At 32.1% G+C, this 13,994-nt stretch overlaps 2 protein-coding genes across 11 annotated transcripts; one reads left to right on the top strand and one right to left on the bottom strand.

Annotated features, from left to right (window-relative positions):
• Positions 1-2,577: 2,577 nt before the first annotated feature.
• On the top strand, positions 2,578-6,968 carry LOC123702677. Of its 9 annotated transcripts, none has more exons than XM_045650446.1 (10): positions 2,578-2,654; positions 2,756-2,920; positions 3,170-3,342; positions 3,578-3,716; positions 4,076-4,222; positions 4,877-4,954; positions 5,223-5,408; positions 5,736-5,836; positions 6,196-6,357; positions 6,633-6,968. In XM_045650446.1, exons 2-10 carry the CDS (start codon positions 2,758-2,760, stop codon positions 6,738-6,740), a joined length of 1,257 nt encoding a protein of 418 aa, XP_045506402.1. In that variant the 5' UTR covers positions 2,578-2,654; positions 2,756-2,757; the 3' UTR covers positions 6,741-6,968. The 9 variants fall into 9 exon arrangements, 7 of the variants coding, with proteins under 7 accessions (XP_045506402.1, XP_045506405.1, XP_045506401.1 ...); XM_045650449.1 differs by having other exon boundaries at positions 2,580-2,660; positions 3,293-3,342; XM_045650445.1 differs by having other exon boundaries at positions 2,580-2,660.
• A 5,244-nt stretch (positions 6,969-12,212) lies between these two features.
• LOC123702676 (myb/SANT-like DNA-binding domain-containing protein 4) lies at positions 12,213-13,888 on the bottom strand. 2 transcript variants are annotated; one of them, XM_045650443.1, is made up of 5 exons: positions 13,749-13,888; positions 13,395-13,623; positions 12,959-13,117; positions 12,613-12,724; positions 12,213-12,518 (listed from the first exon to the last, which is right to left on the bottom strand). In XM_045650443.1, the coding sequence occupies exons 1-5, from the start codon at positions 13,793-13,795 to the stop codon at positions 12,268-12,270; spliced, it is 798 nt and encodes a 265-aa protein (XP_045506399.1). In that variant the 5' UTR covers positions 13,796-13,888; the 3' UTR covers positions 12,213-12,267. The 2 variants fall into 2 exon arrangements, with proteins under 2 accessions (XP_045506399.1, XP_045506400.1); XM_045650444.1 differs by having other exon boundaries at positions 13,395-13,620.
• Between the last annotated feature and the right edge of the window lie 106 nt (positions 13,889-13,994).

Raw genomic sequence — 13,994 nt, 5'->3', positions numbered from 1 at the left:
CCACTGATGAAAACCTGATGTTAATTTCTTTTAGTGAAAGAAATTTAATATTCTGTTCTGCACTACCGAAAATTTCCTTATACAAACATAGTAGGTAACTAAGTTTAGACTTTTATAATATTTTTTATAAATTATAATATTAGTATAAGTACACTAACGTTACGCCCCGGCTTCACAGCTTAGGAGCTCATATAAATAAATTATAAAACATGTGCGTAGATTCTTGAGGCACTCTGAAAATAATTATATACGTAAGTACATACATTTATCATGCTCATTTTCATTAATCACCCTGTTTATTGTAAAAACCGCATGACATTCTGTTTTGTAGTTTATGAGTTCAATTATGATTTTTAATATAAGTAATAATAATATTATGAACTTATAATTATTATGACATGAAGCGAATGAGTAATTCGAACTCCCTTTACAGCCGAGAAGGTGACTCCCAAGGTGTTATTCTTTAAATATTTTTTTAAGAAAGCCGTACCTTTCCGATATCTATTCTAATATTATAAAACTGAAGAGTTTATCTGTTTGTTTGAACGCGCTAATCTCAGGAACAAAGTAAGTACTGGTCCGATTCGAAAATTTCAATTTCATATATGTTACAATCAAATCCCTTAACCAGTCAATAACCTTATTGACCGGTGCCTAAAATTAGTCAATAAGGTTATTGTCAAAATCCTTATTGACTGATTTTATCTGACAAAACATATATAATATAGCCTATAGCCTTCCCCGCTTTTTTTGTGTGGTGTTTCTCAATGTTAGCCAGAAGGGCTTCTACATTTTAAGGCCTTCCCCGCTGAAAGGGCTTTCTAACACCGAAAGAATTTTTCAAATCGGACAATACCTAGTTAGGTAGTTCCTGAGATTAGCGCGTTCAAATAAACACACAAACTCTTCAGCTTTATAATAATATTATAGATTTACTAACATAGCTAATTAAAGAAATAATGTAAGTATTAAAATTAATTCTCCAATTTTATTTACATTTAGCCAATGCATATCAATGCATAGCGTATAAGTATCTATATTTATTTTATTACTTAACACCTGGCACCAATATTTAGTTTTATTTACATTTAACTTCAATCCGCGTCGTGAACATTGAGATATACATATGGAGACGACACCGCCTGCATCACTTATGTTCCGCTCAACATACGGTCATACGCCAGATAGCGTAACTGCACGCTCATTTTTTATGTGTTTTAAAGTGAAACGCATCAAATATGCCTTCGTGTGTGTTACGATATTGTACAAATAATACGGAAAAGTGCAAAGGAATAACTTTCATCGGTAAGTACCTAACTAGGTAGATAATAATTTTTAATACTTAGTTAGAGCAAAAAATGGCGCATCGATTTTGTTCGTGGTGTCTCCTCCATACGTAGTAATATTATCTCAAAGGTCGTGAAGCATAGTTTCCAACTACCTTTTACCACATTTTATTTCATCCAATTCAAAATTCAAGTCACAATTTAAGTACTTAGGTATGTGAAAAGATTTTTTTAGCAATCTACTGACAAAATTATGGTCAAAAAACTCTCATTATTTTCAAAATTTTAGGGATTGATTTTGTAAATAATGTTTGACCATTTTGGTTAATTTGGGGAAAAATTATTGGTCATTTTTTGCGGCTAACTCTGCAACACAATGGTAATTATCGCGTTCTTGTAGACACGAGATAGCCATAAAAATGTCTGTGTGATAAAGCGCTTTGAAATTCTGTTTATAAGATAAAGTTAGTGTGAAACTCTTTTTTCTAACTCCCTCTACGTATTTTTAAATAAAATTCTAGGAAAAATGCAACCCTAACTACTTACCTACTTAATTTATATTTTTATTGTTTTACTTGTGTTTCATTAATCATAAGATATTGCCGATAAGAAGTTGCATTAGGTAGGTATTAACAGTATCTAGGTAGGTATTTTCCCTTGGAAAGAAAATGCCTTTAGAGAATAAAAAGTAAATGCAAGTTCAATATAAAATAAAACAGGTCAAATATATGCCCAATGACCTTATGTTGTTTATCTTATTCATTTTTATGGTGACACAATAATATTAACTAATATATTCTAAAACATAAAACTAACATCGTATTATGCGTCCAATATATAACTCATCCCTCATCAATCAAAACCAACGTTATTATTTACATTGTGGCAAGATTTGTATCAAACTTACTTAGTAAAAAGCAGGGTTTACACAGAGCGGGCAAACGGCACGTGATTTCTTCGGCCAAGCCAAGTCCAAACCGTAGAGTAACACAGAGCAAGTAATATAGGTAGAGTAAGAACGTAACTTGTGACAAAACTTACAATTGAAAGCTTTCAAAGGCTGACAGATTTTCTGATGATCAATGAAAATTAAGCTAAAAGACCGTTCATGCCGTTTGCCTAAGTGATTTTCTAACCCTGCTGCGTCACGCAGCAATTGCTTCGCGTGTATGCTCGCTCTATGTGGATCCGCCTTAATCAGTAATGGTTTTACTCAGTTTATAGACAATTTTAAAAACTGAAGAAAAACGCATTATTTCCCCCTTTTTACCACACTTAAATTTGCTTTTAACAGTAGGAAAATTATTCTAAATTGTTTATTTGAACATTGAGCTATGAAAATTACACATTCAAAGTATTCGATATGAGGTATAGGTAATACAAGGGTACACTAGAAAAAATTACAATTGTGATAACGTAGCTAGCAAGCTGAAAAGTGTGATGTTAAGTAAATTATTATTTTACTTCAGAAATGTGTGTGATGCCAGCTGATGAAGGCGTGCTTTGGGGTGCTTTAGGGGCACTGTCCCGGGTGGTCTGGATATTTGGTATATGTCCTGTAAGTCGCTCCCCAAAAGTAGAAGTGTCCAAATGGAAAAGTTTCTATGGGAGATATATTCTACTTACGGCTTTGAGTAAGTTTTAATCGTGATAATGGACGTTAAAACTACGTGATGAAAATTTAAATGCATCGCCGCGCCGGCGCCTTTGTCTTCTCAGGGGCTTTATTGCTAAGGGGCATACCCATAATAGCCATATAAGCCATATTGGCCATTAAATATTTCAATCTAGTAGATTTGAACAATGACTTGAGTTTCCATTATTGCAACACAATTTAATACAAAACATATTTTTCTGGTCCTAATTCGATGAGTGATTTGCAGTGTCTGTTTTTCTTTGGATTTCCTACGGTTACACTAAAATCCCAAACCTTACTATTCTCGATGTAGTTGGCTATTTATTAGAACTCTCACAAATAGTAATCGTTATATTTTCTATTTGGAAAGCTCCAGAGCGTATTAGAAAATGGGTGAAGTGCCTAGAGAATATGGATACGGTAATAATATGCATTTGAAATTGAAGCTATGTTCTTTTCTGCATCATAAATTTTTGTATCTAACTAGTTACTTACTTATGTTTTAGAGATATTTTTTAAGTTGCTTGAAAGATCTTCTCAATTGCTAATGTAATTAATTTAGTTTATTTGTTTTATTATTTGATTTAATATTGTGTATGTTCTGTTTTGGTTGAAATAAACCTTTTTGTATTGTAGATATTATTGTATTGTTTAGATAATAGAAAGAAGTGAGTCCTTAATGAAGAATGAAAGGAAATGGAGCATATCATCTATTGGATATCTGTTAGTGATACTACCTTTGATAGCGCACGTAAACTTTCTTTATTCATGCAAAGCGTATGGTTGTTCTTATCGTAAGTACCTATATAGTGCTTGTTTTCTGACGAGAATTCCGATTCTTTCTAAATTCTAACTCGTGCTCTTTCTTACCCGGTCCCCGAATCACCGCACATACCAAGGGCGCGGTTGGGCATGGTACAGTACAGCGGCCATGCGGTCAAGTTATAGTAACTACCGCCATAAATAGAAAGATAATATTCGTGAATTTAAAAATGTTCTATTGGCAATAAAATGCTTAAAATCGACTTTCTTTTTTACTTTCACTACAAAGTAACAGAAACATTTTAATTTATATTTTGAAGTTATGTAAATATAACAAGTAGGTAACTAAGTACTGCCTCATCAAATGACTTAACTTTTCAATTATTTTCAGTGTTTTTTCTAAAAGGCTGGGCGCCTTCATTTCCTTCTGTTATAACCGTCAACTCCATGATATTCCTGATTTTTCTTTATGTGACTCGAATAAAAATAGCGCTAGCTGCAATCAATCACGAATTGAAACATTTGCTTGACTATTCAGGTAAATTAGTAAATTTAATGTTTTCCATTTACTACCTAGTTACTGGAAGGAAGGGATGTTTTATAGCAGTATTTCCTATTTCTAGTGCATAGTGTGGTAAAGTGATGGCGCTAGACTATATTGTAGATAATAGGTAGGTATATACCAAACACTTATATACCTGTATATAGGTGTATGGTATTCAATATATCTATATGTACCTACGTATATCACTGTCATTTTTCCACACTGGAATATAAATACTGCTTAAAGACATCATAGTTCCGGGACAGGCTTATCATTAAAACTACTTACCTACTATCACTCATCTTTTTGTTTAGTTTCCAGTAGGTAAGTATAATTTAGTATACTGACTATTGTTATACATAATTCATAAAATAAATGATTTTTGTAAGGCCGCGTTTCCACCTGCAAGAAAACTTACCTACACGAGAAATGTCCAACAGTCTATCTGACAGCAACTTGCAAGTCTACTTGCAAGTGGAAACGCGGAATTAGACTTGCAAGTTGCTGTCGGACAGACTGTCGGACATTTCTCGCGGAAGTTTTCTTGCAGGTGGACAGGCGGCCTAAGGCTTTTTTAACCCTGGTAGAGGTATTCCTGTTGCCATCGTTTTATTGATTGATTTTAAGTTAATTATCATTACATTTTAGAAGGTGAATATAAAAACGATAGCAGAAAAGTAACATTACGCAACAATTACGTTAATGCCCAATCAGCTCAAACCAACGGTATGTAAATCTTTTCAGTAAAAAAGGTTATGTCAACATATTATATAACTGAAAACAAATTATAAGTAGGTATGATGTCTATTATAACACTATTGGTCTTACCACAATACAATTTAAACACAGTCTAACTTTAAAAGTTTAAACCAGGGATCTGAACAGAGTTAGATTAAAGAGATTAAAGAGAACCCGCGCTTAAAGTTAAACCCTGTCTTAAGTTATTTTTTGGTTAAACAGTTTATCTCTAGACATCCATTTGTTCTACCACCAGAGCCACGTCAACTTCTACTCATATCTGAGAGGATCCGTAACTTGGCGCATTCCTTCTCTTCTGTGTGTGAGGCGATAGAAAGTGTCAATGATACAACGGGAATTATAGTGTTGTTCGTAATAGCTAGTGGTGTACTATGTATCATGGCAGGCGCTATGATATTTGTTACCTTGTTCATCAAAAAAGGTACGCATAAGGTACCTACCTATGTATGAAACTCTAACTTACTTTTACAGGTAAAGTATATAACCACAGACTAATAATAAATATAAAAATATAACTATTTATATCCAGTATATCTAAGCGTCCCGCAGTTTTATCCGCATTGCTGCCTTCATATTGGTCTTAGCGTTATATACATATGTTATTGTTATATGTATAATGTAGCCTATGTGTCTTCAGTGTGTGCCAAAAATAGGTTCAGCAGTTTTTCCGTGAAGGAGTAACAAAATTTTTTCGCATTTATAATAACTACCCACAAGTAGGATTAACAGGATGTATTAAAATTTTCAGAATCACTTGGATCAATCGTAATACACTTCATATGGTGTTTGAATATTATATTTTCTAAATTTATTATACTGAGTGAACCGTGCCATTCAGTGCATAAAAAGGTACATTTGTTTACATTTTTTTTATCAGTCATTTCAAATTATAGTTGATATAATTGATTTATATATAGATATGGGCAAAAACAATTAAGCACTGAAAATTTGCGTATGAATTAGAATTACAGAAAACAAAGGGCCATGTCCTGTTTTAACCTTTCCTTTATTCCGCAAATCGCTCCTTTCCTATTCACTATCTTAAATATAAAGTCAACAATCTATTTCCGAGGTGTTCATGGTTATTGGTGGACCACCAGCCCCTGTGCCAAAATAAAACCTATTTGCTAATATGGCATTATAGGTAGGTAGGTACTAACTTGTGAATTATCTTTAAATTGGACAATTAATTTTTACTTTAATTTCAGATGTCTCTCATGCGTACCCATTTAATAATGTTACAAAAGAAAAATATCTACAATGAGAGGATAACGAATGAATTGAAAATATTCTTTTTACTAACATATCTCAATAAAAAGAAAATATCCCCTATGAAGATAGGTACTATCGACCGATTATTGACACTTAAGGTAAAGAAAGGGTAAAAAGACAAAGACATTTTGTATTAATTAAAAAAAAGATAACTCTATTTAAAATATAGCGGCATTTATATTTAGTATTACGGGCCCTCATCACAATCTCGCGTTGGCCCAACAAATGATCGTCGAAGTCGATGTTTGTCGCTATTACGACGCCATTATGAAAAAACATTTTACAATGACGGCCGATCATAATATAGGTACATCTAGGCGCCTCATGAATACCAAACATAGAATAAGAATATTTTTTTTTTTACTTTTTTCAGATTCTACAATGTGTAACAACTTACTTAGTGGCCGTGATAGGGCTAAAAGTTTCAACAACACACAACAAACATTTCAACTATGAAAGTGTAGATATTTTATCAAACTAGCTGTGTTAAAAAACCGCAAATTAAAAAAATATTTTACAATAAAAAATGAAATTTCGTTTGCATGGAATTGTCACTAATTCAATTTAGAACCGTGCCAACCGATTTTTTTTATATTGCGAGTGTATACCGACAACAGATGAAAACATCGTCTCTGAAAATTCATCAGCTCTTTACTTGAAATACAGGCTATGCTGAAAAACGAGAATACAGACGGTCATTGAAGTTATAGTAATACTAGCGGTCCGCCCCGGCTTCGCCCGTGGTACATGTTTACGTTTTCTCTACATAAGAACCATCCTCGTACTTCAAGGAATATAATAAAAAAAGAATTATCGAAATCGGTTCAGCCGTTCTCGAGTTATGGAATTACAACGAAAAGTGGCATTGATTTTTATATATTAGAATAGTTATGCTAAGTACCTATACCTTTTCGGTAAGGAACTCTAAAAATGTCAGAAAATACCTAGATTTTGTTTGTAAATATTTTCATGTAAATAAATTATTATACTAGGTACTTAGTTACCTAGTTACTCTATATTGGCTCTTAAGAAATATATTATAATAATTTAACTAAATATAGTTTTTTTTTCTCTATCCCTGTGTGAAATGGTAGGTAGATACCTACCTATATTATCCTATCCTACTTTCTTCTTCTTCGTTCTTACTATGATAATATTATAAATGCGAAAGTTTGTGAGGATGGATGTATGTGTAGGTATGTTTGTTTCCTTTTCACGCAAATACTACTAAACCGATTACAATGAAATTTAGCACACATATATAGGGTAACTTGAATAAATACATATTTTATTCCTGAAATCACACGGAAACGGGAGCTATGCGAGTTTTTCTTTGAAAACGCGGGCGGAAAGCTAATTAATCTTCAGTAATTAAAGATAATACCTAGGTACCTACCTATCTTAATTTTTAAGTTATACTTAGTTAAGTAGTGCGATCTTAAGTCGGTTTAAAAATAGTTGAACACATGAACACTATTCTCAGATCCACATAATAATACATACTAATAACTGCTTACATATCATAAGATGATATGTAATATCATAAAAATCGGTCAAGCTGAAGCTGTTATGGTGAAGTTTTGTGGCAAATACGATATATAGGTACCTACCTATACCTACCTTAATTAACTAGTAACTAACTAACATACCTATTTATAAATCTATACCTACATATAATAAATCTGTAGAAGGGTCAATTCTGTACATTGAAAATATTGAAAAAATAAATAGCAGGGGGTGTTACTGGATCGATACCAAACCCAAATATGTGATTAAAAAAATTTTTGTCTGTCTGTCTGTCTGTCTGTCTGTCTGTCTGTATGTGAAGACATCACGTGAAAACTACCGGTTCGATTTCGATGAAACTTGGTATAATTATACCTTATTATCCTGGGCGTAAAATAGGATACTTTTTATCCTGGAAAAATACGTAGAAAAAAAATAATCTTAATTTTTCAGTTATCCATAGACGTTGTTCTATAGAACCGCGAACACACGTTGCGTATTATTATAGGCCTAGCCGTATTTGGGTCAGATAGATATTTATAAAATGTCATTGTCAGATTTACTCAAAATTGAGAAATAAATAAACCATCCACGCGAAGACCGACATCCGCGCGGACGGAGTCGCGGGCGGAAGCTAGTGTATAATAATATTATAAAGAGGAAAAGTTTGTAATTATGTATGTATGTGTGTATGTATGGTTTTCACGCATAAACCTCTCAACCGATTTTGATGAAATTTGGCACAGACAATCTTTAGACCCTGAGAAAGAACATATGCTACCTTTTATTGCGAAATATGTACCACGGGCGAAGCTGGGGCGGACCGCTAGTAAATTATAAAGTAAGGTCGGAAATCGGAATATAGAGCTGTTTATTTCTATATTTTTCTAGATTACTTAATACTCATGTGCATCAAAAGTGATTATTATCAAACTCAATGCGGCCATTAATTTTGTAGACGAATTGATTTTATATTTTATTTTTCTTAATGGAAAAAGTTTCTAAGCCTTTTTTTTCTTCAGTTTTTTTTTGCCTTTTTCAAAAATGTGTGTAAAACATAGGTACCTACTGATAAACCAAATATGTCTGAAAAAACTGGACCGCTTTTGAATAAATTTAAAATTAATTCCAGAGCTCAGGCTTCTTGTTCTCATCTTCGGCAATCCAGGTGGACCCATGGTGATAACTTGTACATAGGTATATAACACAGCTCAACAAAAAAAAATTTTTTTGTTGTTGCCCTGGATATTTCTACAGATTTATATAATTCAACTAGGGTAAACTCACCTAATTGTGTGACTCACTTAATTCGGAGATACAACGTTTGGACTCTTACACAGCGTTATAGGAGTTAAATCCAATACATTAAAATTAACCCTATGGTAGGGTAATAAAGCTTCTTTTTGTGTGCAAATTTTTGTTAAGATCGTGCGAGTGAAATAGTAACAATCACGGGATTTGTCATTGCGCCCGCCATGTTTGACGTTTCACCGGTGCGCGTGCGACTATGCTGTCATTATTTAATTAATTTTAAATAGAAAAGGTGAGTTTAAGTCCATGATATTTTGACAATTCATTGTTAAAAACATATATTTGCTGATACCGACAAGGGTTTTAGTAATTTTTCATTTGTTTTTGCATAATACCTTATTTCCTGGGTTCAAAAAGTTAACGATTCTCAAGATTGCAACTCAAAACAGTGTCACCGAATTAACCAAGCAAACTTTTATTATTTTCAATTCGTGTATTAATAATTGTCTTCAGTACGTATACGTTAGTAGTTTAAGTCAGAAAATATTTATTTATACTCAGGTAAAAAAGTGGGATCGCTTTCAAGCATTTTAAAAAAGTCCGTTATTTTTTTATCACATAATTATATGAGTTATTTTTTTTATTTTAGACAGCATGGAGGAAGACAAAAATAAAAATAGAAAATATAATGAAACAACCCTGACATCCGCAATTTAAAGTATTCTGTAGTCAAAAATGAGTCCGTACACACTACACACAAACAATTTATAAAGTCCAATATTGTTTTTTATTGTTCCCCGCTTTTGATAGTTTCTCGTTGATTAATAAATACATAATTATTACTTTCAATATGTTATATTTTTTATTAATTTTATTTTTTTGTTACTTTTGTGTTAAAAAATAATAAATACTCGCATAATTCGGTTTTATCAGAATTAGAGAAGTACTATCACCGAATTATAGTGATTGTCACAGAATTAGACAAGTCATCGCGGTTTGATTAAGCTCATTTTACGCTGAGTTAATTCATATGTGTTAAGATTACACTTGCTCATATGATAAATGGAAGACTGGTTAATGTTCCTATTAAAAATAAAAATAAAATTTATAAAGTTTAACCTGTTTTTTTTTTCATATTCTGATTTGTCACAGAATTAGATGAGTTGACCCTACCCAGTTTGCGAATGTAGTCATTAAAATTATTCAATTGGCTCTAGTTTTTTTTTATGTGGATTTTCATTTGTTTAATTTTCTTATACGGCTCTTTAGAATACGGGTTACTAACAAGTGTTTATTTTTTTGGTGAATTACGTTTTCTGCACATTTCTTCGCTCAGACATAACCCTATTCTATAAAACTGACTATAGAATATGAGGATAATTAATAGTTTCTCTAAAAAAATAATTTTAATGAACAACAATGTTCGGTTTGTATTGAGTTGAAAAAACCGAGTAGCACAATGGTCAGCAAAGTGGATACACCAAATTCCCTTGATGTTTTTATTAATGGGATCAAACAAAGCAAATGCATTGGGAATAATTAATAAAAATGGGAATTAGGCCTTTGAGGGAATCTAGAAGTTTAAGAACGACGGCCCTACAGGACGGACGTGTCGAAAATTGATAAAAGATGAAAAATTAACAAAATTAATAACTTATGCTGAATGTGAATTATGGAGAAGCATAGTATTGGTAAATTTAAGGTAAATTTAAAGGACCAAATTATATTGAAATTGCGCAACAGGTGTTGAAAAACTCAATTTTATATGTTATTTTATGAGCGATGATACGAACATAAAGCTACACTTTCCCCACAGTCTCCTGGATATATTTCAAGTAAATCTGGGAAGTTTCTGTAAGAAACAGTCGGAAAGCATCCAAAAATAACTAAAAATTATGGAATAAAGGTATCAGGGTAGATGGGATCGTCAACTGATGGCAGGTTGCTGATGGTCCTTAAGAAACGATGGTCCTTAAAATAACTATAGAAGAGAAGCTTATTAAATATATTTTCTTGTACTATTTCATAAGTTTTAATGATTTTTCTCCATTTTCATATCCATTTTAATCAATCAAAAACTAAAACGAAACAATAAGTAAAACTTTGTTATAAATAAATGATGTTAAACAAATACACCTTCTATTTCATGCTGGGTTTTAGAGTCTAATAAGAAAATAAGGATTAAAAAAAAATTTGAGCCAATCTACCAAAACCATTAATAGTTTTATATATACAATATGCATTAAATTATTCGAAACCACTTTCACATCCAGGGCAACAAAATCATTGTTGCCCATGTAATTCTTGCTTATAATGCAAAAAGTGCACTGCACCTGTACAATAACTCATTACCATTACAAGCTAAAGTCAATGACATTATAATTTTAATTTTCAATTTTAGAAAGTTCTCGGATTTAATTGTGTTGCGGTCAGCGAAAATTCAGCTATTCGGCCCTGAGGTAAGAGGTGAGGGGGTCCGCCGTCCGCGTTTAGTTAAGAATCAACGTGCTCGAAACTAAAAATCGTAAGCGCCATTCACATTTTTATCAAAAAGTGAATGAAAATATTAAGTATTTTCTAAATCTAAAACAGTCACGAAATCGAGAAGGTAAATACCTATGTATTTGTGATTTTATACGAACTATTATCGTAAAATACGGTTGTAACGTCAGGATTTTTTTTTATCGAACAAAATTTTTCCAATCGTGTTTTGGAAACAGTCATCCCATCACACATACGTTCTGTAATACATAGGTATTAGAAATTTCAGTGCGAAAAACTTCAATATTTTCAATTATAGCTCATAGAAAACAGGGCCCTTAGCCCGCATGGCCTTACAGTTAATACATATCTCTATTACTTTTTTTATTCATTTTACACAAAAGAAAATACTTTAAGGGGTAGATCAATCTTAGAGATGGTCTTTTGAGGAAACATTTTCTCTGTATATAATTATATAGTTAATATATAAATTTTCTAACGTTTCTTACATAAAACTTCTTTAAATTTTTAATTCTGGGCAAAAAGTCACATATTAACATATTTGTGGGTGGGTACCTATAGTAATTTACAAAAAATTATGTCTAAGGAAATTTTTTGGTAGGACGCATAATTTCTGATAAATCGCAAAAAAATATGTTTTGTCATGGTATCACTTTAAATCTTTAGTTTTTTGCGCTTAAAATAAAAAAAATGATAAAACTTAACAGCTATTTAATAAACAGGACAAAGTCTATCGGTTACAGCTAGTGTTATAAATCTAAATTATTTTTTAATATTTTAATTTCCAATTTTAATTTTTGTAATTGCAACTGGTGCAGCTCCTCATTTTGCCGTATCTTTTGTTCATGGACCTCCAGTGCGTGTCTTATAGACTCCCTTATTTTTTTAAGCTCTAGTTCCTGAAGGCTTTCTGTACTCTTATTATACTGTATTTCTTTCTCTCTTAACAACTGTTGGACAACGTTATCACTCTCCGCCATCCTTTCTTTCTTTCCTCCACCTGACAAATAGTAAGAGATAAATAAAAGATGTATGTAAGTATTTATATAACTCTTTATTATGTAAACTACATATGTAACTAATAAATGTATTACATTGTAACGGTGATGCCATAGGTCTCTTGAGGGAGCTGTAGGGTGTACTCGCATCCAACTTCTCTGAAGTCAACGGGTCATCTGTGTCTGTTAACACTTCATTAGTAGAAGCCTGTAAAATAAGTATTATTCAATATAGCATGTCACAAAACACCCTCACACCTCATATTATGTATTAAATTTAAATGTGAAAATTGAAACTTATGGAAAGATTTGGTTGCACATTCATCATTTCTATATTATTTTCGTCAAGCTGTCTTGTTGTCAATAGAAATAAATTGCATCTTAAAAGCATACTCCTTCAAAATTACATGTAGAAAAGAGGGTAACTATTATAAACACTTACATATTCAGTTTTTAGAATTGTATGTGTACCATCATCATATATTGCTTCATCTCCATTTATTGAAGATGGTGTAATTGACCTCAGCCAATCTGTAGAATCTTCTTCTGGTTGTGGTCCTCCTCCAGTATGTCGCATTTCTTGACCCTCTTTCCTTCTATCCTATTTTTTTAAACAAAAATTTGAATGTACTAATATTATAAAGCTGAAGATTTTGATTGTGTTAATGTCAGGAACTAACTAATGTCTAATTTTAAAAATTCTTTCAGTGTTTAAGATAGTTCATTTATTGAGGAACACTATAGGCTATAATATATTATTATGCTAAGACCAACAGGAGCAAACCAAATGTATATGAGTAAAATAACTCAATGTTTTGTTTGTATGGACAACGAAAGTACTTATTAAATATTAAAATAATAATTACGTAACTACTTACTTTTTTCGCAACCCTCTTTAAATTGTCAAATTTATCCCTGAGTTGTTTTATTGTCCTTGGTGTGCTGGCAAAAGCATTGAATTCACATTTAACCGATTGCCATGCACTTTCTTTTTGTTTATTGATGTTTCCGGTAGTCTTTTTGCAAAACAATATATTTCTATGTTTTATGATGAGGTTTCGCAATCCGTCCATTTCAGCTTTTGTGAAATTCGCACTCCTTTCCCTGCTATATCCAATACAAAACGACTATAATATATTGGGTTAAACTTTATAGCAGCAACAACAATGTAAAATATACAAAGAATATTTATAAAATTTAAATCACAAGGCAGATGACTGAGGCTTACTTACTTAGATCGAAGGCTTGCACACCTTGAGTTGTCATCCTTTCCGTCCATTTTCTATTTCAGTGGCATAGCATTATAAAATAACAACAAATTTGTTTTCAGAGATTTGATTGATCGCACTCGGCACTTTGCAGTTTGCAAATTGCAATTGTTTTTTTTAGTGACAATTTCACACATTAAATTTTGACAAATGACAGATCCATGTGCGATATTGCTGTATTTAAAAATGTTACCTGCAATTAGTGTGGAG

The sequence above is a fragment of the Colias croceus genome, chromosome 24, assembly GCF_905220415.1.
Source record: "Colias croceus chromosome 24, ilColCroc2.1".
NCBI classification, from domain to species: domain Eukaryota; kingdom Metazoa; phylum Arthropoda; class Insecta; order Lepidoptera; family Pieridae; genus Colias; species Colias croceus.
The sequence above is the reverse complement of the archived record's forward strand: the minus strand, read 5'-3'. Positions and strand labels throughout refer to the sequence as shown.

Excerpts from the sequence above, each read along its gene's own strand:
- LOC123702677 (XM_045650446.1), top strand. The coding sequence starts at position 2,758 with ATGTGTGTGATGCCAGCTGATGAAGGCGTGCTTTGGGGTGCTTTAGGG. Across the intron at positions 2,921-3,169 it reads TATTCTACTTACGGCTTTGA|TGTCTGTTTTTCTTTGGATT; the intron begins GTAAGTTTTAAT and ends AGTGATTTGCAG. Across the intron at positions 5,409-5,735 it reads TACCTTGTTCATCAAAAAAG|AATCACTTGGATCAATCGTA; the intron begins GTACGCATAAGG and ends TAAAATTTTCAG.
- LOC123702676 (XM_045650443.1), bottom strand. The coding sequence starts at position 13,795 with ATGGACGGAAAGGATGACAACTCAAGGTGTGCAAGCCTTCGATCTAA. Across the intron at positions 13,624-13,748 it reads TGTGCAAGCCTTCGATCTAA|CAGGGAAAGGAGTGCGAATT; the intron begins GTAAGTAAGCCT and ends TATTGGATATAG. Across the intron at positions 13,118-13,394 it reads TAAAGAGGGTTGCGAAAAAA|GATAGAAGGAAAGAGGGTCA; the intron begins GTAAGTAGTTAC and ends TTAAAAAAATAG.